Genomic DNA, 22,752 nt, shown 5'->3' with positions numbered 1-22,752 from the left:
TGGGGGCGCGGGGCCGGGCGCTCAGGACGGCCCGCTCCTCCTCGTGCGCCGCGCATACGCCCTCCAGCTCGCGCTCCAGCTCCGCCGCCCGGGAGCTCAGCCGGGCCTGGGCGCACTTCTCGGCCTCGGCCGCACGCCGGATGCGGGCCGCCTCCGCCGCCGCCCGCTCCCGCGCCAGTCGCTGCTGCTGGCACTGGCCTGCCACGCCCTCCACCTCTTCCGCAAGGTTGTCGCGCGCCACCTCGGCCGCGTGCTTCTCCCGCCAGCGCTGGTCGACGAGGGCCCGCAGGGCCGCCAGCTCGTCGTCCGCGCGGGCGCGCCAGGAAGCGTCCCCGGTCTGTGCCCGGAGGCCCCCGAGCTCCGCGCCGAGCAGCTCGTTCTGCTCCTCTAGGGCCTTCACCCGCGCCAGGTAGGCCTCCAGGCGCCGGTTGAGCTCCCACATCTGAAAAGATTCCTCCCCCAGGCAGCCCTCCATCTTGCTCGCAAGTCTGACCCACCGAAGGTGGAAAGACGCGGGGCAGCGGGAGAAGCCAGCAACTCTCAAAGCTCTCAGGACGGACGGGGAGGGAAAAGGAGACCGGCGGGGACAATGACGGGGCGGGGCGAGGAGCAGCCGAGCGACTGAACGTCGGGAGTGGGAACGAGGCTATTCATACTCCCGCCGGCCGGGCGGGAAAAGGGGCGGGACCCGGGCCTTAACCCCTGGAGTTCGGGAAGTGGGGCGGGCCCGTGTCCGTGCGCCCCGCTGTGCTGGAGCCTGGAGCCCAGCGGAACGCCTGCCTGGGAAACCCGATCCCACGGAGTGGCTTTCTGAGGGAGGAGGCCGTGCCCACAACTGAGCCTGGGGACGGGGCCGGGGGACCTAGGCCTGGGGGGCGGGAGGCAGCGGGGCGAGTCCCAGTTACTCAGCACACCCAGGAGGGGTACCACTCACGTAATTCCTCTAAGACTCGGTGTCTTCATCCATAAAATGGGAGCAACGATGGGCATCTCACGGAGCCGCTGGACGTTGGTTTGTTTTGCAGATAGAAACGCCGGGAGAAGGCGGCGTTGCAGAGGACAGAGGGACCCCGCCTGGAAAACAAGAACAAATACGTTCTGTTGCGAGGCGCAGCACGCGCACACTCACCGGGAAACCGGGAGATGTGGGCAGGGGGTGCGCACCCCACTACTCACCTCCGTCCTTCCTACCGCTCTTCCGGACGACCCGAGGCTCACAATCCCACTTTGCAGGTAGGCCGAGGCCTCTCCCAGTTCTCGGGGAAAGGGGCCCCATCCCGCCCTCCATGGCAGGGGGGGTTTAATGGGCAGAGGGTGCCCCCTGGTGGTAAGCGGACAGGCCAGGAAGAGGAAGCAAGCGGAAGGCCCCTCTTCATCACCAGCAGCCCCACTTTCCTGAGCCTCCCTAAGGTGCCAATGGTGTTCTAACATCTCACTGGCACCCTGCGACCGAACCCTGAAAGCATCCCTTTGAGGGTCCGACGGGTCTGGAAGCCGAGAGCTCACTGGGTGGGGGCAGGGGGAAGGCCTTCTGGAGGAGGGGGTCTTTGTGCAGAATAGTGAGGGACAGGTACCGTGTGGAGAATGCAGAGTAAAGGGCAGTGGGGCCAAAAGGGGATGGAGGGGATCTCTGGGGAAGGATTTGGTTTTTTCAGATCTTATTTTATTTATTTATTTTTTAAAGCTTTTATTTCTTTAACAGAGAGAAAGACAGCAAGAGAGGAAACACAGCCGGGTGAGTAGGAGAGGGAGAAGCAGGCTCCCCACTGAACAGGGAGCCCGATGCGGGGCTCCATCCCAGGACTCTGGGATCATGATCTGAGCCACCTAGGCACCCCATTTTTAAGATTTTATTTATTCATTTGACACACAGAGAGGGCACAAGCAGGAGGAGCAGCAGGCAGAGGGAGAAGCAAGCTCTCCGCTGAGCAGGGAGCCCCACGTGGGACTCGATCCGAGGACCCTGGGACCCTGACCTGAGCCGAAGGCAGCCTCTTAACCAGCTGAGCTACCCTGGGGAAGGAATTTCTGCTCCGGTAGATCCAGTTTAGGCTAGGAAGTGTTAACGCGTATCTGCTGTGTCAGTGCCCAGCCCCAGGAGCTCCTAGCCTGGTCTGTGAGGGCAGCAGTGACGGGCGCTCAGGGCCTGCTGGTGGAGGTAATTAGAGAGAGATTATTACAGTACTTAGCTCCCAAAGTGTCCACGGAGAGCTGGGGGAGCACAGAGCATGGACAGGGTTTCCGGGTGGGGGGTGAACAGGGTCTGTGGCCAGAAGGCTGTCCCATCAATACCCCCACCCCTGTCCCTGGGCCAGCTGGGCTTTGGAATTCACTACCAATCGTGGACTGGAGGCCTGAGAGGGGCCAGTGGGTGTAGAATGGGGGGGGTCAGCGCAGACTCGAGGCTGAGGCTTCTCCGTCCTCACGTTACCCCACAAAACCAGCTGTCCGGCCCAGGCTGAGCTCCCGAGACCCGTGTCTGGGAGAGAGCACCGCCTCTGACTTCTGCACTTGCTGGTTAAATGACCTTGGGCAGACGGCGTAACTTCTCTAAGTGACCCTCCTCGGTGCGCGTAACTTCTCTAAGTGACCCTCCTCGGTGCGCCGGGATGGGAAAGGAGGCTAACACCCACTCCCATAAGCTCGTCCCGAAGATCAAGCGAGACCATGTGGGGGAAGTCTTTGACGACCATCCCCACGAAGGCCATTACCCAGGAGCAAAATCTCCCATGAACTCTGGTGGTGAGTTTGGGGATCACGGGGGGCAGAGATGCTCTGGAATGCTGGAGAAGAGTGCAGGATTGATTTTCCAAAGGTGGGAGACGGTGGGTTCCAGCAACCACAGCTGGGAGAGCCACACTGACGCGCAGCACATTGTAAACGGATAAGTGATGTTTGAAAGGATGACCAAGTCAGGAAAAGAAGGCCTTCCGTGGGGGACCAGCAGGCACTCAGCAGGCACAGGGAGGGCCAAATGGCCTCCTCTCCTCCCCTGGGGTTACACTGGATTACCGGGATTTTTGTGAGGCCTTTGGGTGTATATCTCCTGTCCCGGGCCCAGGACACAGGGACCACGTGATACGACAGTGGGCAGATACAAAGTTCAGTGGCCATCCCCAGAGATGTCTCTCAGAAAGTGGAGGAAGTCTCTGTGGGCCGCCCTGCACGGTTCCGTCCTCCGCCTTGACTGTCACAGATTTTTGTTAAAGACCGGGATGAAAGCCCAGAAGCCCCATGTGTCCAATCTACAGATCATGCAAGAACTAAGAGTTAGATTCTGACCGAATAGAAAAAAATGAACCAAATAATTGGGATACATGTAAAGATCTGTTTTGGGTTTCAAAGGCAACAGCCTAAGGAGGGAACAGTGAAGAGGAGAGCTGATCCACTGAAGACAGCCTGAGGGTCCTAGCAGACCACAGCTCATCATGAACCAAGACTGTAAAATGGCTGCCCAACCAAGTAAGCGATTAATGGACGCAGGGTGTGCAGACCAGAGGTGGTGACGGCCCCGTTGCCCTCCATGAAGTGGAGGGTAGTTCTGGACACCATATTTTAAGAGGGACCTTGAGAGGTTGGAATTGAGCCCAGGGGAAGAAGACGGGGCAGCAAGAGAACTTGGAGCAATGTTTGTTGAAGACCTTCTCAATCAGCTCACACCCCAGCTAAGCTCCAAAGCTAAGAGCAGCGGCCTCTGAGCATCACACACCCCTGAAGAGCGTTCCCAGGGCCGCCGGGAAGGCCTCTGCGGCCCGTCTTCATGGGGAAGGCCCTGCTGGGGTGCAGGCCAGCCCTGGAAGGCAGGCTGCAGCTTCCCCTTCTCAGCTCAGAGGGGAAGCGTGACGCCCCCCAAGGCGTCCGGGGGCTCCGGGGGACCAGTCCTCAGGGGTGGGGGTCCCCCTGAAGGGCACCCTGGTGTCCCACTCCTGGGTGGGGAGCTTGCTGAGTAAGGGGAACAGACTGTGGGGAAGGACCCGGGGCATAGAGGGCACCGCAGGGAGGGACAGGTGAGGTTTGGTGTGCCAAGAGGACCTGGGAAAGGAGCCCCCATGGGGCCACAAGCGCCCCGCCCCCGGGGGGAGGTCCACGCCTGAGGGGGGCTGACTTGCAGCTCTGGGTAAGCAGCGCTCAGCCCTGTTTCCCCCTCCTGCAGAGGACAAAGGAGCTCGGAGGGGTCTGCCAGATATCCTGAAAGGACCGGAGAGGGAGATACAGCAGCGTGTTATCCCGGGCCCCGGTCAGGGAGGTGTCAGATGGTCACATTCTGGTTACCTCTCCTCTCCCACCTTCTTGCCTCAGAATGCAGAGGCCAGGGGGCGCCTGGGTGGCACAGCGGTTAAGTCTCTGCCTTCAGCTCAGGGCGTGATCCCGGCGTTATGGGATCGAGCCCCACATCAGGCTCTTCTGCTATGAGCCTGCTTCTTCCTCTCCCACTCCCCCTGCTTGTGTCCCCTCTCTCGCTGGCTGTCTCTCTCTCTGTCGAAAAAAAAAAAAAAAAAAAAAGAATGCAGAGGCCAGGGCATCTGTCGCTGACTTAGCCCCTCTTTGCCTCCCTGTCCTGCTCCTTCCAACCGGCTGCCCTGCGGCCGGCATGGGGCCGGCGTGGGGCCAGCATGGGGCTGGCTTGGCCATCTCTCTTCCACAGCAGGGCAGGCGGCCTTCCCAGCCTCCATTCTGGCCAGGCGGCTGAGGGACTGCAGGTAGGGTGGAAAGAGCACTGAACAGAAGAGTCTGCCCCTCTAGGCCACTTGGGGGCGTCAGTGCATCCCTCTGGTCTTGGTTTTCTCAGTGCATTGGAACAGTACTCAGGAGCCCCTCTTGAATGCCAAGAGCACCCTACACACTGAATAAATACTGCGAAGGAATCACAGAGGACTCGTGTGGACCCCCATCCCCGGGAGCGTCTGGGCATATGGGACACGTGCGGGCTACAGTGTGATCCCTAGATGAGCAGGGAAAGCAGGGGGCAGTGTGGCTAAAGTGGGGCCTTTGCCTCGAGGCAGCGAGGAGTCATGGGAGGGTTTTAACCTCAGTCTAAGGGTAACCTGGTCAGATGACTATCTTAGGAAGATCGCTGCGGAGAACTGAGGTGGGGGGCGGGAGAGACAGCAAGCATGGCTGGTCATGAGGCTGTTGCCAACACCAGGGCTTGACATGATGAGACCTGAGCCAGGGGGTGGAGAGGAGGAAAGAGACATGGGAATACTTAGAATGTCAGTTCCAGAAAGAGTGAGATGTGGGGATGGAGGGAGGGGACCGGGAAGACCCCGTGCTTGTGGCCTGGGGAGGGGTGCAGGGCGAGGCTCTGATTTAGAAGGGTGAAGCCCCAGCGTGGTGGGTGGGGGGACCATGAGCGTACATGAGGCCACTCCGGGAGAGAAGGTACAGAGACGCTTTGTCCCCTTCTGCCTCTGGCCCTCTGGGTCTGGGGTTCGGTGAGTCACCCGGCGACAGGTGCCTTCCCGCTCCTGGCTCGGTGCGGGGCTGTACCCTGTGGCCGGCTGTGGCCACCAGGGGCCGCTGTGGCCTCAAGAAGGGCTACATCCTCCCCCCGCCCCCCCCCCAGACGGCCAATCTGAAAGCTAAGGTTGAGGCCCTGAGGCAGGTAAGATTATGTGATCATCCATGGTTTTCACTGGAGGAGACAACTCAGAGAGGTTAAGAAACCCAGCCAAGATCACACAACCAGAATTTGGACTCAGAGTCCAGACTCGGCGTGCGTGTCCCTCTCTCTGGGAAGGACGCTGACGGTGGGGTCACAGAATGAGTCGGAGGGGGCGTGTGGGGAAGTCTCATTCTCTGTCGTCCCTCATGCTTCCCCTGTCATCTCACTTGGGCCCATCGCAGGCCGCATGGAGCCAGGAGGTGACCAACTTGGGACTCAAGGCCCTCTCGGACAGAGAAGAACCGGGGCGCTGCTGGGGGTGCACTGGAGCTGGGGTCGGGGGCACAGGCTGGGCTGCCAGTGCCTGGATGCCCTGCCCACACGGAGCCCCAGGCAGGCGTTTGCTGCCTCACGGACCACACCCCGGGGCCGAGTTTGGGCCGAGGCAGCCCACTGACGGAGGGCATGCCTGGTGGGCGCACAGGCCCCTGGAGAAGCGGGACAGGCTGTCCAGAGCACCTCTCTCGAAGCACACCTGAGTCGGAGTCCCGCAGAGACGCCTAAACTCTCCGAGTGTCAGCTTCTCATCGAAGATGGGACAGTAATACCTCTCAGCTTGAACCCAGAGGGCTCACCTCCGCCTGCCCTGTGCGAGTTCCTGGCGCCCGGTCCTCCTTCCCAGGAGCTCACGTATGTCTGCGAGGTGGAGGACTGGGCGAGGGAGGTGGGCGCTGGGTCCCAGCACCCAATGCCCCTCCAGCACCCCCCCCCAGGCCTCCCGGCCCACAGGCACCATCTGGGAGGGAAGGGAACGCACCTCTTCACCTCCACTGGACAGAATGCCACACCGTTCTCTAAGCGGGGCGTGTGAGTTTACGCTCCACCAGCGGGGCACAAGGAGGTCCCGTTGCTCCACGTCATCTTGGCGAGGTCCGGGGTTTAATGTTTTCCGGCCGTGAGGTGTGTTGGTTTGATACAACTGTGGAATCACAGCCGTGTGGAAGACGCTCAGGACCCTCGTGCAGAGGACAGCGGCAGAGCTCGGCGTTCAAAACCCCGCAAAACTGGGTGTCCTTTGGCCAAAGGGGCGCATGCAGTCCACATATTTTTGGAAAGCAAATGGATGATAAAACTGAAGCAGAGGGCCGTGGGCCCCTCTGGGTTGAGGGACGGAGATGCGGGGGGCGAGAGGTGTGCGTGAGGGAATTCTTGACTGACGGAGTGCATGAAGCCTTTGAAAATGAACACGGAGCATGGGCTTACCTTGGGCATCTGGGGGCTCTTGGGTCGAAGGGCCCAGATTTTCTTCCGTGGATCCAGGGAATAGTTAGGCCTGTGAGAGGGAAGCTGTGGGGCCAGTGGCCAGGCCGGACAGAGGCGACCGTCACGAGACTGGCTTTCGTACTGCAGCGGGTGTCACCGAGGGACAGAGTGCCCTGTTCTCGGTGCACAGATCAGCCGCCTGCCGCAGGCTGATTCACTTGAGGTCTGTCCTAAGGGCCTTGGTGGCTTTCTTTGTCCGGACTCCAGCCATCTAGGAATGAACAGCAATCCATCCTGATCCCTGGCTCCCTCTTCTGCCCTCCCTGGAGAGCTGCAGTTCCTGCCCTGAACTATTGCCAGAATGTTCTTTGGACCAAAGCAAGAGGCCTAGAAGCCCATTGCAGGTAGAACTTGCTTGCATTGTGGGACCAACTAGGAGCGGAGTGGGTTAAGAGAGGAGGCGGCGCTGGGCTCCACCAGCCTCCCCCACCCCCACCCTGGCACCTGGCCAAGTAGGAGAGGGGCCCCAGGGCCCAATGTGCAGGAGCCACTGCTGTCCAGCGCCTCCTCCCCTGGCTCTGGGAGGCCTGCCCCTGTCTCCACTCCCAGGGGGAGGCTCCCTTGGAAACCCTTTGCTGGGCACAGGTCTCGAGATGGCATTAGGGGGAGTCAGGACACCTCCTTCCTCATCTATGGGATTTGGGGCCGTGCTGTCTCCCTGCTGGGAGTCCAGGGCCAAGGGGGACCCACTAGGAGGGCATGTGAGTGGAAGAACTTAGAGGCGAGTCCAGTCTGAGGAGCCTGGGTGAATGGCAAAGGAGGGACTCTGTCTGGGCAGCTGGGGGGAGGGGGAGGTATATTTATCTTATGAGCTGGTGGCATTAAAAATAACTGGGGGCCCCCCTGAGTAACCATAACCGAAGCTCCCCAGCCCTCTCTGTCGGTGGAGGGAGCGTGAGGAGGAAGCAGAGCGGGGGACCAGCAGTCCTGATCCCACCCCGCCCCCAGCCCCAGGCTCACAGGGACCAAGCAGGCGGGTGCCCAGGGGCAGCCTGCTGCCTGGAGGGCAGGGAGGGAAGGAGGAGGGGAGCAGGGAGCGGGGCAGGAACAATGCTGGCTCCCAGCCAGGAGCTGGAGTTGGGGGCTGAGGCGAGGGGAGGGCCGGGAGTGGGGTGGAGAACAAGGACAGAAGGGTGAGAGAGGAGGCAGCAGCGTCCCCACCCAGGTGCATCCACACAGGCCCTGGTCTCTGAAGCCACCTAGGACAGGGGTCTGTCCTCTGGGTTTCATCCCCTGAGATGCTGACACTGCAGGGGGAGGCACTTAAGTTAGCCTTGAGGAAGGACTTCTCTGGAGGGGTAGGGGCAAAGGGCAGGAGTGAGCTAGAGAGGGCTGGGAATGGCGAATCTCCCCTCTGCTGTGTCCCGGGACTCGGTGGGGCTGTGGCCCCCCGTTCGTTCTAGCCCCGAGACAGGTTGCTGAAGGGGTGACCTCTCCTTTCTGCCTGTGCGTTTCCACTGTTCTTTGGCCGGTTTCTGCATGGGGAGCTGTGATGACAGAAGGACAATTACAGGAAAGCTTGTCTGAGAAGTTCAGCCTCTGCGTAGCGAGGAGAAGAGGTCCGAGCTGAGCCCCAGGCAGCCTGAGGGTGGCAGAGGCCACAGGGGCAGGAGAAGGCCGTTCTTCTTGGCACCCTGTCCTGCACAGCGAGCTCCCAGGGCCCATCCTGGCTTCGGAACCAAGGGGGCCTGTGGAATGACACCCTGGGTGCCTAGCAGGGGCCAGAGACTATTTCCTTGGGGGCGGGGGCTCACCGGAGCCCTGTCGCGATTGCACTGGCCCCGCCCACCGCGGGGTCTGCACGGAGCTGATGCTCTGCAATGTTTGTCGGGGGATAAATGCTGCCCATATGCCAAGGGCCTGGCCTGGCTCCGGCCTTCGTAGGGACCCCTGAAAACAGCGCTACCACCTTCCCTGTGTGTCCCAGGTCGGGGAGGCCCCCAGGCGTCCTGATGCTCAGACACATCCCTGGGTGGGCTGAGATGGATGGGGGCTGGGTGTCCCGCCCCCTTGCCGGGCCAGCAGACGTGGCCCTCCCTCCCCAGGCCGCTCTGGGCTGAGCCCGGGATACCCTTGCCTCTAGGCTCCTGCTGAAACCTTAGCTTCTAATCCCCCACCTGAGACTAAAGGGCCCGGCACATGTCCCAGCCTCATAATCTGTGGCCCCGAAGAGAGGAGAGGGGCCCCGCAAGAAAGCTGGAGAGCAAGAGGGTGCGGAGGGGCCCAGCTGACACCTGCTGGGACCAAACTGTACTGGACCCAAGTAGCACCCTTTTGTGGGACCAGTGATTTCCCTGCTGCCTGAGCGACCCCCCAAGCAGGCCACACCGCTTTCTGGTCCTCAGTTTCCTCTCAGACAAAGGAGAGGCATGATCCCTGAGGGCCCTTCCTTCTGGGACTGTTCTCTGCTTCTAGAATTCCCAGCTTCTAAGATTCCACCTCGGGCGGCGGAAGGGAGGGCTGGTTGCTGAGGACCGTGCAGCTGTCTGCCCTGGCTTGAGTCACCAGCTTGACTCCCAGCCTGGCTCGACACACCTGCTCACCTCTAGGGCTGGGGGTGGGAGCCGAGACCTGAGTCCTGTCTCCTCCAGAGGCCCCCAGGTCTCCCCACCGACGGCCCGAACTGCCTTCCTCCCTGCCTTCTGATCTCCCACGCCCCTGCAAGCGGACGGCTCCCTGGGGCAGCTGGGAGAGGCTGGCCAAGCCTGCCAAGGCCTGGCTGAGGCGCTAGGAGTGGTCTGAGGTTTCTGGGGCGCTGGGCAGGGGCAGAGGTTAGGTAGACATTGGAGAGAATGTCAGAAGAATGGAGGAGATGGCCTTTGACTGGAAGTCCCTTCCAGTTGGCGGAGTGGGGGGATGAGAAAGGGACCAGAATGTCCTGGGGCTTGAGTGATGGTTCAGGAGGAGACCATGGGCTGGGGTTAAGTGGGGTCAACCCTGTCTCACCCTGACCCCTTCCGTGCCAGTGACTGGGCCAGGGGCTGACCCTGCTGTGGGGAGTGATTGTCGGGGCCCTGTGGGGAGCCTGGGGGAAGGGGACGAGGGGGGGCAGGAGGAGAGGGACCCAGCCTCTGGGACACCCACGGGAGAAGGCAAGGGAGGCCCCTGCCCCGTACAAGGCTGCTCAGAGGAGAAGTCTCCCTCAAGGGGAAGGAGGCTGGGAAGGGGTGGCTCAGGCAGCCACCAGGAGTGGGGAGACCCCGGCGGCCCTGGCTGGGGGTGGGGATGCTGTCGGCCTGCCAGGTTCCTGCCAGGTTCCTGCCGCTGCCTGGGAAGCGCCCAGCCCAGAGATCCTTATCCAGGACAGGCACAGAACTGGTTTCTCGACTGGCAGCGCCAAGGGGGACAGGGACAGGAAGAAGCGAAGAGGTCAGGAGGGCAGCAGGCCTGCAGGAGAGATGGGAGGGCCCTCCCGGGGAACCCCTGGCCCTCACTGGAACCAGTCTCACCCAGCTCTGCGGGGGCCTCGCTGGCGAGGGCACGGACTCCGCATCTTACACCGATTCCATTTCTAAACAGACCAAAGTGCCGCCTAGGCCCCCACTATCCTTCTGCCTGCCCCCCATCTTTCTCAGGTAGGGCTGGCCCAGCCAGGGGAAATACCTGGTTGGACTCAGCTCCTCCCACCCCCCCAACACTCCAAGGCTCCTGAGGTCACTGGGGGAGGGGCAGTGGAGCCAACAGGCATGGGGGGCACCCGGGGGACGTTCCTTCGGAGCCTGGTCCCTTTCATCCCCCGCCACAAAGGGGCTGGCCACCCCAGTCCCATCCATCTTGCGCCTGCCTGTGGCGGTCCTTAGGCGGCCCTTTGTCAGGACCTGGGGTCAGAGGGCCTGACCAGCAGGCCCCCCTCCCCTGACTCCCACCCTTGGGGCCCTCAGTACCCTCCCTCCCTGCTGGAGTCCCCCTCCTCCCTGACCCCTTGGTCCCCTCTGCCAGGCTCCTCCCTGCCTCTCCCTCTCCTCAGCACCCTCGGGGTTTCCGGAGTCTGGCCCCACTCTGCCCGGCCTCCCCTGTGGGTTCCTGCAACTTGGCTCATCTTGCCACACATGGGCAGGGATCTGCCTTTGGGTTCTGGGGCCTCCGTGGCACCCAGGGCCCTGGTCCCGCAGGCTTTGTCCTCTTCGGTCTGGCTGGGCCCTGAATGTCTTGGTTTTGATGTTGCTGAGTCTATGTCAGCCCAGCGCTCCTGTCTCTCGCAGAGCGTGGGTGTGTGTACCTCGGTTTCCCTAAGACGTTGGTGCAGGCTGTCCCAGTGCGCGGCAGGCTGTCCCAGTGCGCGGCAGCCACCCCACCCCAGGGAAGGGTCCCACATGCCCCCTCCCTTGCCCCTGCCCTCCTACCTTCTCTGGCTCTCACTGCGGGGCCCTCTGCTGCCCCCTCTGTGGTTGTACTCTGAGAAGCCTGACTGGAGAGAAGGTTCTGCCCACAGAATTTTGGGGATGCAAGCAGGGGTAAGGGGCTCCTGTGCATTTTCTTCTAAAAGCACTGCTGAGTAATGAAGGCCCAGGTAAGGGTAACAGAAGAGGAGGAAGAGGGCCTTCGGGGTGGGAGGGGCAGCTGGAGGGACTTTCTCACGGGTTGGGCCAGGCCGGGCCAGATGGGTGAGGCGGCCTCTCCCTGATCCCATCTCCTGCGTCCAGGACGGTAACTTCCCTGTCGTCTCAGGCTGGAGGGCGGGGAAGTACAGAACCAGAGCCGGGGAAGGGCCTTGCCCTCAGGGGGCCCCAGTCTCAGGGGAGACACACCCCCATTACCTTCAGGGAGCCCCAGTCTGATGGGAGAGACCCAGCCCCCACCCTCTGGGACTTCTTGGGAAACAGACACTTCCCTCTTCTCTCTCCTCAGCAACTTGATTCCAGAAAGAGCCAAATTCCTCAGAAGCCCCAGCCAAAAAGGTGTGAGAAGGGACAGGGAGGGCTCGAGAAAAGGCCCTCCAGGGTGGGCGTGGGAGTCAAGTTGAGGTGGGAAGGGTGGGCTGGGGAGTCCACAGCCTGGATGGGCATCCCTGGGAGCTGAGGTCAAGAATGGGGTGGAGGGGAGGCAGTGATGCAGAATGGAGATGAAGCCAGGCCTTGGAGGAGTCAGGATGCTTCTGCATTCAAACGAACACAGCTGGTGTCCGGAAAGCCCAGATTTATTTCTATTTCTCCGTTTCTGAAAACAGCCCCCCAGACCGGAGCCAGAGAGCCACCCAAGACACCCTCCTTTCTCTCACCCCTCATTCCTGCCTCATGCATGATGGGGTCTCCACCATCCCTGACTTTCTCTCCACCCCCTGCTCCAGCCTCTCCCTGGCTGCCTGGGGGCTCCCCCTCCCCAGCCCACCCCCTACTTTCTCCATCCATCTTCACCTGGCAGCCAGAGGGGACTCCTAAGGCACAGGTGGGATGCCACCACCTTTAAATCCTTCACTGGTTTGTCGTTGTTCTTGGGAGCAAATAAGAACCATGGACTGTGGCCCTCAGGCCCTTCAGGTTCTGTGCGCCCTGGCCCCTGAAGGCCCCCACTGTCTGCACTACAGTCCCCAGACCCTGGGCAGCCCCAAACTGTCCTCGAGGCCTTCACCCTGTGGTTCTCCCTGCCTAGAGTTCTTTCCCCTCTGCGTCCTTCAGGCCCCCCCTAAATTCTTTGTCCTCCAAAACACCTGCTTTCCCAACATGGCCGCCCGCCCCACATCTCAGCGGGGTCTCCCCTGGTGCTCTCTCCCTCCCTCTGCCCCCTTTCCCTCATTCCTGCATGGGGTGTACTTGGGAATTGAGGGGTGCATTTATGGTTTCATCATCTCTTCCCACTAAAGGGCTGTGCCCTCCTGCAGGCCCCAGGAGGACAGGGATCTTGTCCGTGGGATACATTTCTGCGTTCCCAGCACCCAGCACGGTGCCCAGCTCCCAGGAGACTCTCAGGAAACCATCTACCCCGCCCCACACTCAGAGAGGGGACCGGCTTGCCCGTCGCCCCCACTCCTTGGCCCCGACCCCTCTGCCCTCCACTGCAGCACGTGGCCTCTCCTGGGGCAGGAGCAGGACTCGCTGGCCCCAGGGCACCCTGGTCTCGCAGGGAGAGGCTCACCTGCCACACACAGGCCGTGAAGCGTGACCACTGGCTGCCAGCACCGCTGGCGGGAGAGGCCGCTTCGGGCTAGGCGAGAAGCCAAGCTCTGGAGCAGCTCTGGGTGCCCATGGGCGAGCGGGAGGCAAGCGCAGGGGAGGAGCCACGCGGGAAGGGCTTGGAGCCGCGTCTGGAACGGCCGCTGATACCAGTCTGCGCTGTGTTCTGCACAGAGGGGCTGCGGCTAAGGCGAGTTTGGGTTTATTGTTTCTTTCTTTTTTTTTTTTTTTTAAAGATTTTATTTTTTCGACAGAGATAGAGACAGCTAGCGAGAGAGAGAACACAAGTAGGGGGAGTGGGAGAGGAAGAAGCAGGCCCACAGCAGAAGAGCCTGATGTGGGGCTCGATCCCATAACGCCGGGATCACGCCCTGAGCCGAAGGCAGACGCCCAACCGCTGTGCCACCCAGGCCCCCCTGGTTTATTGTTTCTGAACAGGGCACTGACATGATAACGTTTATGTTTTGAAGGACCCCCCCCGCTCCTGCCCCCTGGCAGCATTTTGGAGGGTGGGTCAGAGAGGTAGGGCCTTCACTTGTGGGGGCTGGCAGTTGCTAAGGGCTGTGCACTTCTGAGATGTATTTAACAACTACGAAGCCTTTGCAAGCTGGACGTTCTGCGATCGCTGTATTATAGACGAGAAATCACGGACAGCAGCCCTTCCCACAGGAACGCACTCCTTCCCAAGCCCTGGGGCTCTGGTGGGCTGTCAGTCCCCCAGCTGTTCCTCAGCCGCGGCTCGCAGGAGCTGGCCAGCCAGTTGCTGGGCCCCTTGCCCTGCCAGCAGCAAGTGGGCCAAAGCACAGCCACCCGATCCTGCAGAACCAAACCCCTTCTGGCATGAAGATACGGACCCGAGGAGAGTCTCTCTTTTGGGAGGAACCCCCAGGTATAAGCACATAAGCTTGAAGCATCTGAAGTCAGTTTCCCATGACATAGGGAATAGGGGAGAGTTCTATTTGACAGGGTTGAATGTGGCCCCCGCACAAAGGAAACGGAAATGAGCAGGATGGGGGGCCGGGGAAGCCGCTGGCCACCTTGGTTGGCTCTGGCTGGCCCCCACGGACAGTCCCCAGCACACAGGCCATTCGGTTACAGAACAAAGGCTCGGAGAAGCTTGTCTGAGGTCACAAGCAGGTGATAGAACCAGGACAGGAGCCTCTCTCCCGACACGGTGCTCACTCGCCCCCCACAAAGCCATGAAGACAGACCAGGTGGGCCAGTCAGAAGGCGCTGTGGCATGAGACCAGGTGGGCCGGGAGAAGGCCCGGTCGAGGGCGTCAGCCTGCGGGAGGAGGACCGGCACTGGGGGGGTGGCCAGGGAGCCTGGGAAGACGCAGTGTAGCCTTGACCTGAACGTGGAGGCATGGAAGGTGGGAGAGCCGGCAGAAGGGCTGTGTGGGTCTCAAGGCCGAGATACTCCCATCTCAGAACTGGAGGACGGGCAGGACGTCTCATCAGAAGACTTTTTTTTTTTTTTAAAGATTTTATTTATTTATTTGACAGAGATAGAGACAGCCAGCGAGAGAGGGAACACAAGTAGCAGGAGTGGGAGAGGAAGAAGCAGGCTCCTAGCTGAGGAGCCTGACATGGGGCTCGATCCCAGAACGCCGGGATCACGCCCTGAGCCGAAGGCAGACGCTTAACGACTGCGCCACCCAGGCGCCCCTCATCAGGAGACTCTTATCAGGGAGCAAGGCCAGCCTGGGGGGTCAGTGAGCTCATCTGGAACCCTGTGGGAGGCCAAGGCCAGGCCTGGGGTTGCCCAAGGATTGGAGTTAGAGGAGAGAAGGAACGACTGGAGGGAGGTGTGGGAGAAGGTGGGAATCAGCTCCTCGGTGCCCAGCGTCCCTGCCGAGAGGTCCAGGACTACAGCCTTGGAAGCCAGGGTGGCACAGGAGGCCGCAGGGGGGCGGTGGGGTGAGGGGAAGCCCCTCCCTCCCTGCGGCCCAACTGCCCCTGCTGCGGACACCCTTGTTTCCCACACTGAACTTCAGAGGCAAAGTGAAACTCAGGTGACTCACCTGTCCCCTTCCCAAGGAGCCAGAGACAGGTTGTATTTTTTAAAACATTTTAATAAAATTAACCAATAACTATTCTACACTGTGTAGGCCGCAGGGACAAAGAGCGGAAGCCAGGGGGCCGTCTCTCCCACTGGGGCCCTCAGGTCCCCTCGCAGAAAGAGGTGTGCTCTGGGCTGGTTCGGGACTGCTGGCTGGGGAGGGGGTGTGATTCGGGAACAGGTGATCTGGGCTTTTGCCATCCATCTCTCTTTTTTGGGGGAGGGGTGGAGGAGGGGCCCCTGAAGCAGAGCCAAGCTGGAGACATCCCAGCATCCCCAGGAGTGAGGGGGGTGAGGGGAGAGCTAGCCTAGAAGAAAGGGGGGAGGGGCAGTGAGGCAGGGAGCATGGGAGTGTGGGCTGGGGGGCTCTGGCAGCTCTTGGACCCACAGCCGCTCACTCTCGGACATAGACCCTGGTGCACACGATATCATCCGCCGTCATGGTCTGGAAGGACACAAGTCAGATGTCGTTAATCTGGAAGGCCCGTGGTCCTGTGGCCTGGGAGACCAAACCTCCTTCTAGATTCAGGACTGGCAGGCAGGAGCTGGTCCCCATAGACCCTGGTGTCATGGGAGAGAGGATAGCAATAGAGCCCCAGGGGTCTGTCCTCCACCCTCCTCCCCAGGCCAGGACTGTCGTCACCCAGAGAACTGCCAGGCCCCTCAGTGCCCATCTGCTCCACTACAAAGACCGTCTCCTGGTCACAGAGTGGCACTGTGTGGGACAGGGACAGCTTCGTCTAGCCCAGCAGCCCCCTCAGGAGAGGGGCAACCGGTGCAGTTGGTCTTGACCTCCTGTGCCCTGGAGCATCTCAGAAAACCCCCGAACGTGGCCCCGGCCTGGCGCTGGGCTGGCAGGAGGCCTGCCTTACCAGGACCAGCTCCCCGTCATTGGTCAGCTCCCTGGTCCAGGAGGTCTTGGGGCCTTCTCCCTTCAGAAGCCTCTGCTCGCAGACCATTTTGTTCTCGCTCTCCCATTTCACCAGGCTCTGCAAGAGACAGGCCACATGAGCGGGGCCCGCAGCCGCGAAAGGGACGTTCTCCACTGGGAGTGGGGCCGAGAATCCAGGAAAAGACTGGAAAATGGCACGTTGGGTGGCCCCGTGGCACCATGACCCCGAAGGACTCACCTTACAGGGCCTCCCGTCCACAGTCTGCTCCTCGAACTCTTCCCCGATCTTGAAGTGGATTTCTGTGGTGCGCACCGTTGTGGACGTCTTGATGTAGAAAGTGTCTCCCTCCTGTTTGATCTCCACCGCCGGCTTGGACGCTGCAGCCACGGCTATCTTCCTCAGCATCACATTCACCCCTGCACACAGAGGAGAGAGGCTCACCCTGGGCCCCTGCCTCACCCCTCCCCACAGCACCGCTTGGGCAGAGCGGCGGCACCCAGCGGCCCCACCTTGCTGATCAGTAGGCCTGGATCCCAGCGTTCTCGGGGGCAGCCTCTCCCCATCCCCCTCACCCAGCGGGCATCCTCACCTTGGCCCCGTTCACCTCCCGTGTGGCCCTTTGTCCCACCCTGCTTGTGAGCTTCTGCGGGGGTGGACCAATCAGAGTCACTGTGTCTTCACAGGGACAAGTGCAGGCCAGACCCTCCCCAGCCAGGCCTCGCCACTCCTGTCCGGGAAGTAGGGCCCACTTTCCTTTCTGCCCTGTGCACCTGCCCTGTCTGGTGCTAGGTGGGCCTTCCTTCGCCCCATCCCTGTCGCTCTTGGCAAGTGAAGCTGGGGCGGCTGTCCCCCCCACGCAGAGTGGCCCCAGCCCAGGGAAGCCAGAGGCTCTGCAGGAGATCCACCGGACCCTGAGGTCCGGCCTCCTTTGCAGGCCGGGTGACCTCGGGCAAATGGGTGGCACTCGTGGGACCCAGAAACACAGCGCTGGGCATGCCTCTTCTTATTGCTGCTGTTATTTTTACTGGGAAAAGGAAACCAGAGAAAAGCCCAGAGCTGAGGCTCAGACAGTGTTCCCTGCATCAGACCCTTGCTTGCTCAGCCTCCTGGCAGGCTCCAGTGCCCTGCTCCCCTCAAGAGACAGACAGGGACCCTGCCCCCTCCCCAGTATGTTCCCTACTCTAGAATCACCCTGACCTCAGGCGGTCAGTTCTTCTTCAGCCTCTGTGGATTCAAAGTCCCTCAGCCTGTCCCCCATATCCTTCCCCAAACTGGGCCCCTCCTCCTTTCTCCCCAGTCATGAGGAAGGCTGGGGAAGCCAGGAGAGCAGGAAGACAAGCAGGCAGTAAGGCCTTTCTGGCCCCAGCCTGATCTAAGCATCACCACCCCACTTCATCTGCCTGGTGCCCCCCCGAACTGGAGCAGAGATGTTTGCAGAAGCAATGGGTGGGGATGAGGGGGCCAAGCAGGGCTGGGTCAGGCAAGGGGACTCCCTGGCCCTCCTCAGACCTGGGCTCCTAGAGAAACAAATCCTCCTTTCCCTTGGCACTAAAGCAGACCCACTTTGCTCCAGCAAGAAGGGAGTGGGAGAGCAGGAGGACTCTTCCAGAAGCCCCAGGAACCCCCTTCTGGGCTGTTGATCTCCTGGGTCCTGAGAGAGGTTCTCAGATCCAGTGGCCTCGGCAGAGGGCACACACCCCACCCCATCTTCACCTAGAAGTCCACCGGACACTGTCCAACTTTCACCTTCCCTGTTACAGGAGCAGAAACTGCTCAAACACACTGCCTACCGCAGTGGGTGGGAGCTATTTCCCAAACACCTGAGCATTCGTCACCAGGAGAGGGATATTCTGGGCACAGGCATCCAGGAGGGGCCGCCACTCCAGCCAGGGCTGTTTGTCTGCTGGGTCTGTTTTCAATCTGCCCCCAGCAGGGCCTGAGGAGGGCACGTGGCTCTTCGAGACCCCGCAGGGAGGACAAACAGACCAAAGACAGACAACAGGGTTGGGCTTTGGCCCTTATCCTCCAGCTGGGCCTGTGGCTGCGCCCGACCACCTCCTGCTTCATCCGCTGGGAGAGGGGCCGGAATCCAGAGGTGGGGAGGGAATGGCATCTAGGCTTTCTGAAGCGAAACCGTTTTGGTGTGTAATTGCAGCAAGGCAAGAGCGGGAAAAACAGGGCTTAAAGAAGTCTTGCAGTTAGACGCAAGAACTAATGGCAAGGAATGAGGGAAAGCATTTCCAGACCCGTCCTGGGTCCAGACGCACTCCTACACTCCGCCCTGCACGAGGTGTGCCTCGCCCACCCCCCACCGCGTTCAGTCCAGAAATCCAAGGCACGCTTACCCTCAGTCTGCAGGGCTGGGGTGGGGGCTTCCCAATTGCGGAGGTCCTTAACTTACCTCCCTCTCTTCCCAGAGCCCCTCCCAGCAGTCCCGCTCTCTGCCCCTCCCCACACGACAGAGGGCACACAGAGTTGGAAGAGGCAGAGTGGGTTTAACTTCCCCCACCTGTAACCAACACACCCAGCTGGGCTGCCCCAGGTCTCCTGGGGAGGGAGGAAGATGAGAACTTGGATTTTCGGAAATGGGGGGTTGGGGTTTCACACGAAGCCATTTGTTGAAATCTAAGAAAGTGATAATTATCCACAGCGACTGAGGACTCTGGAGCTGCCCGCTATAGGAAAATATTTGTGTCACAGATGGAGGATTTGGGCACAGAGCGTAAAGTGCTGCAGGGTGGGGGAAGGGGCAACCGTGGGAGCCGGGGTGGCCGATCACCTGGCGGGTGGAGCGCCGCGCAGAGGGATCAGGAGCCTGCTCTGGGCCTGGACTTGGGCCGCGGGGGTGGAGGCTAAGAGGCCGAACCGGCTCCGAGGGGCTGGGCTGAGTAAGGACCCAGGCCCCCAGCCTGGGCGCAGGGTTTGCAGCTTCTGAACTGCCGAGAGCTCCTCGGCCCCACCCCCGGGGATAACGACCTCGTGCTTCTGGTTTCTACTTGATTCACAGGCTGGTCACTGCAGGAGTTGGCCTGGGCGGGGGGNGGGGGGGGGGGGGGGGGGGGGGGCCCGCCCGCAAAAGGATCTAAATGTCCCGACCCCAAGCCCCCCGACCCAGGCGTTCGGCCCCTTTTCTTGGGGATGCAGACACCCAGCCTCCCGCGCTTTGATCCTCCTTTCTTTCTCGTGCACCTCCGAGGACTCCGGCGCCGCCCTCCGCTCCCCGGGAGCTCGAAAATCTCCTTACCCAGCACTTTGAGCAAATCCTCAAAGTTTTCCGATCGGATGATCTTCCAGTTGCCGGAGAAGTTGGGCATGATGGAAGCGCGAGTGGCGGTCCCCTTAGATGCTTTGGTTGGAGCACTGGACGCTGAGTCTTTTAGTCAAAAGAGATGTCGCCGTCGCCTTCGCCTGGTGGTGGAACTCAGAAGAGGACACGTCCCAGGACAACACCAGAGCTGGCTTGGGCTCCCGCGCGGGCAGCTTTTATACCATGAGTGGGCCCGCCCCTGCCTGAGAGAGGGAGAGAGGGAGAGAGGGAGAGAGGGAGAGAGAAAGAGCGAGAGGTGGCCCCGCCTCCCGCCCCGCCCCCACCCCACCTGGGGGGCCCTGAGCCCCGGCTTCCCGGTCTCTGGATCTGGCCCCCCGTGGGCAGGTCCGGGTCTCTCCGGGGCCGAGGCAGCTGGCCCCGCGCGAGGGGTGGCTGGGGAGGCGACCCGGGGCGAGCGCTCGCACTGGGCTCTCCGCCGTGAGGAGGGGGCGCCGGGCCCGGGGCGCAGAGCCTCAGGTCTCACGCCCCAGGGTCATGGCTGGCTTGGTCCCCGCCCCTCCCCAACCTGACTCGGTGCGCTCGACTCCTTGGCGCCGGACACCCGGCGACACTACCAGCGGCCGCACCCCGCTCCAGCCGGCGCTGGGGAAGAGGTTGGCGGCCGGGCTCGGCTCCACCGAGGCCTGAACCGGTCCCGTGTGACCGCCCCGAGCTCCGAGAGCGGCGGGGGAGGCCAGGATCGGCTGGGCCTGGCACCCGAGTGGGGCAACGGCGCCCCCTGCTGGAACGGCTCGAGGGGGTGGGAGGGAGCGGCCCCCCGCCCGCGCCGGCCTCCTGGGGGTTCAGGGCTGCCGCAGCGCTAGGGTACTCAGGAAGTTGGCGCGGGGAGACTCTTTCCTCTTAAGGAGTTGGGCGTGCATCGAAGGGTTAAGCAGGAGCCCCGGGCGCGAGGCTGGGGAGGGCAGAGGTCACAGCCAATCACTTGACACGAGCTCTTTATTAAGGCGCTTTCTCTGTCGCCTGGCTCCCCGAGCCCCCAGGGGATCGCAGCAGGCGGCAGGGAAGGGAGGCGGGGACGGAGGCGTGGAGTCCCGGCGCGCCGCGCTGCCACCCAGGTTGGAGGGAGTCTGGGTGCCCCGGGAAGGGGTGGAGCGGGGTCTCAGGTGTCACCATCCCGCGCCATCCAAGGGGCCTTAGGAGCGGCCGCCCCTCCGCCGGCGGCTCCGAAGCGGGACATCAAAGGAGGCGGCAGGGCCCAGCTCCCCACCGAGACCCCTGTAGGGAGGGCTGGGAGCCTGAAACGATGCAGGTCAAGCGGGGAGCCCCGGAGAGTGGCGGGGGGATCCGAGGCCGCAAACCGCAGAGCGGCGGGGGCGGACGGGCCGGTCCGCGCACAGGGATGCTGCAGGGCGCAGGCGTACAAGTGGCCCCGCTGCCCGCACCGCACCCCACCCCCGCCACCGGCCCAGGAGTGCGCTCCCAACTCCTTGGCGAGGCGGGGAGGAAAAACCCATCTGGTCCCAGCGCTGGTCCCTCCCTGCCAGCGTGGCCGTGGGTGGAGCAGAGGACAGGCTCACTGAGATCCTGAACCCTTGTCGTTAGAGCCCCGGAACGCTCTACCGGGTTGGGGGCCTTGGCTGGGGAGGCGTCGTTGGAATAGAGCCAAAGCAGAGGGGCTGGAGGCTTCACCAAGGACTGGAGAAGGCTGGAGCCTCTGTGCTGTAAAGAGGGAAATCTCTGCATAATGCATGTGTAGAAAGAGTAAAGCAGCTAGGGTGCCTGTGGGCAGGAGGGATGGAGGGTCTATGATAGAAGGGACTCCACGCCCCCGCAGGGGGAGCCGATCCACTGTCAGGTTTGCAGAAGGGAGCTGGATGCTTCCGCCTGGCTTTAAGGTTCAGGGTATATGTGGGAGGGCTTATCTGGGGGTGGGGGTGGCCTGGGCTTCTCGAAATAGGAGGGCAGCAGGTTGGAGCTCTTTGAAGGACAAAAGCAGAGGAGGTGGAGGGAAGGGGGTGGCCCCTGGGGGTGCTTAGGGCCTGGGGTTGCAACCCGCCTGTGTTCCTCCCCCACCGGCTCTCTCGCTGCTGTAGGTAAAGGGAGGGGGATTAGGTTCTGACAGTGAAATCAGGCTCCTGGCCAAAGGGATGAGGAGAGGCTTGGGGGAGGGAACATGGCAGGAACTCCTGCACCCCTCCTTCCCCCCTCACTGCTCCCCACCTCTTCCACCAGGGTCAATCTGCCCACCTCCTCTCCACACCAGCCTTCTTGAGCCCCCAGCCAGAAGGGTCCAGTCCCCTGCTCAGTGGGTATCTTTCCTACTGCAGAAGAGAAGGGCCAGGGGCGCCTGGGTGGCACAGCGGTTAAGCGTCTGCCTTCGGCTCAGGGCGTGATCCTGGCGTTATGGGATCGAGCCCCACATCAGGCTCCTCTGCTATGAGCCTGCTTCTTCCTCTCCCACTCCCCCTGCTTGTGTTCCCTCTCTCGCTGGCTGTCTCTATCTCTGTCGAATAAATAAATAAAATCTTTAAAAAAAAAAAAAAAAAAAAAAAAAAGAAGAGAAGGGCCAGCACAGGCCCTCTCCCCACAAGCATGGTGACTCAGGGTGTTAAAACCTCACCCAAAAGACAGTCATCAGGAGGCCAGACCTACAAGAGCAGAGGGGGGATGTGGTCTGGCTGAGGATCCTGGGGAGGCTGGAAGGGGGGCTCCCTGGGGTGGGGGGAAGGGAGGCCTGGGCCCACTCCCCTCCCTTCACTTCCTTACTCCCCCCACTGGCCTGGCGGCCAGAAGTTCCAAAGAGACAGAAGTAAGACAAAGGGAAGTCGGGCTGGGAGGGGAATTTTTTCCAGATGTGAGTGTTTGTGGTTTGGCAGCTCTGGGCCTGAGCTCCAGCCCCTGGACCCCAGCCCTGGCAGAGCGAGGTGGGGAGAGGGTCTGGAGTAGGGTGCCAGGAAGCAGGTCTCTGCCTCCAGCAGCCCTGTCTCCCCACAGGAGCACGCGGGCAGGCAAGTGGAGGGGGCTTAGGGAAGATGCAGGGAAGGGGGTTGGGGGACACTGTGGGTGGGACAAGAGGATTGGGGGATGGGAAAGGGGCTAACAGTGGAGGATGGGGGAGCCTAGGGGCAGGGACCAGGCCTGGGGCCAGGCGATGGGGAGGAGCTTAGCCCCTGTCACTGGGTCACAAACAACTGGCTTTAATTTCCCGCCAGGATCAATGAAAAGGAATTTCCTAGTGTCGCTGGCCTTTTCAATAGGACCAAACCTGACACAGGTCAGCCCCGGGGCAACCCATTCTCCCTTTCTAGGAACCTTGGTCATATCCCTGTCGGGAGCTCCCCCAGGAATTTGGAGACTGGGCAAGGGTGCAGAGTTGGTGAGAAAAGCTGGGGCAGCAGAGGCAGAGTGGGGGTGGGGTGGGGAGGAAACAGGCCTGAGAGCTAGGCAAATAACCTTCTGGGGCTTTGTTCCTATGGCAGTGAGGCTAAGAG

General features: G+C 61.7%; 2 protein-coding genes across 3 annotated transcripts in view; both read right to left on the bottom strand.

Moving 5' to 3' along the window:
* Positions 1-1,282, bottom strand: part of NES (nestin) — a 9,942-nt gene extending 8,660 nt beyond the window's left edge. The window contains exons 1-2 of the mRNA XM_034667685.1: positions 1,177-1,282; positions 8-1,074 (exon numbers count right to left, since the gene is read on the bottom strand). Of these exons, the coding sequence (XP_034523576.1) occupies positions 8-475 (468 nt within the window). The 5' untranslated portion in view covers positions 476-1,074; positions 1,177-1,282. The remainder of the gene's footprint in view (positions 1-7; positions 1,075-1,176) is intronic.
* Positions 1,283-15,095: 13,813 nt separating this feature from the next.
* CRABP2 (cellular retinoic acid binding protein 2) lies at positions 15,096-20,090 on the bottom strand. Of its 2 annotated transcripts, none has more exons than XM_034667426.1 (5): positions 19,827-19,999; positions 19,238-19,503; positions 16,231-16,409; positions 15,973-16,089; positions 15,096-15,545 (listed from the first exon to the last, which is right to left on the bottom strand). In XM_034667426.1, the coding sequence occupies exons 2-5, from the start codon at positions 19,305-19,307 to the stop codon at positions 15,495-15,497; spliced, it is 417 nt and encodes a 138-aa protein (XP_034523317.1). In that variant the 5' UTR covers positions 19,308-19,503; positions 19,827-19,999; the 3' UTR covers positions 15,096-15,494. The 2 variants fall into 2 exon arrangements, with proteins under 2 accessions (XP_034523317.1, XP_034523318.1); XM_034667427.1 differs by having other exon boundaries at positions 15,522-15,661; positions 19,827-20,090.
* Positions 20,091-22,752: the final 2,662 nt, after the last annotated feature.

Source organism: Ailuropoda melanoleuca, chromosome 8 (assembly GCF_002007445.2).
Source record: "Ailuropoda melanoleuca isolate Jingjing chromosome 8, ASM200744v2, whole genome shotgun sequence".
NCBI classification, from domain to species: Eukaryota; Metazoa; Chordata; class Mammalia; order Carnivora; family Ursidae; genus Ailuropoda; species Ailuropoda melanoleuca.
Note: the sequence above shows the minus strand (reverse complement) of the source record. Positions and strands in the feature narration are given on the sequence as shown.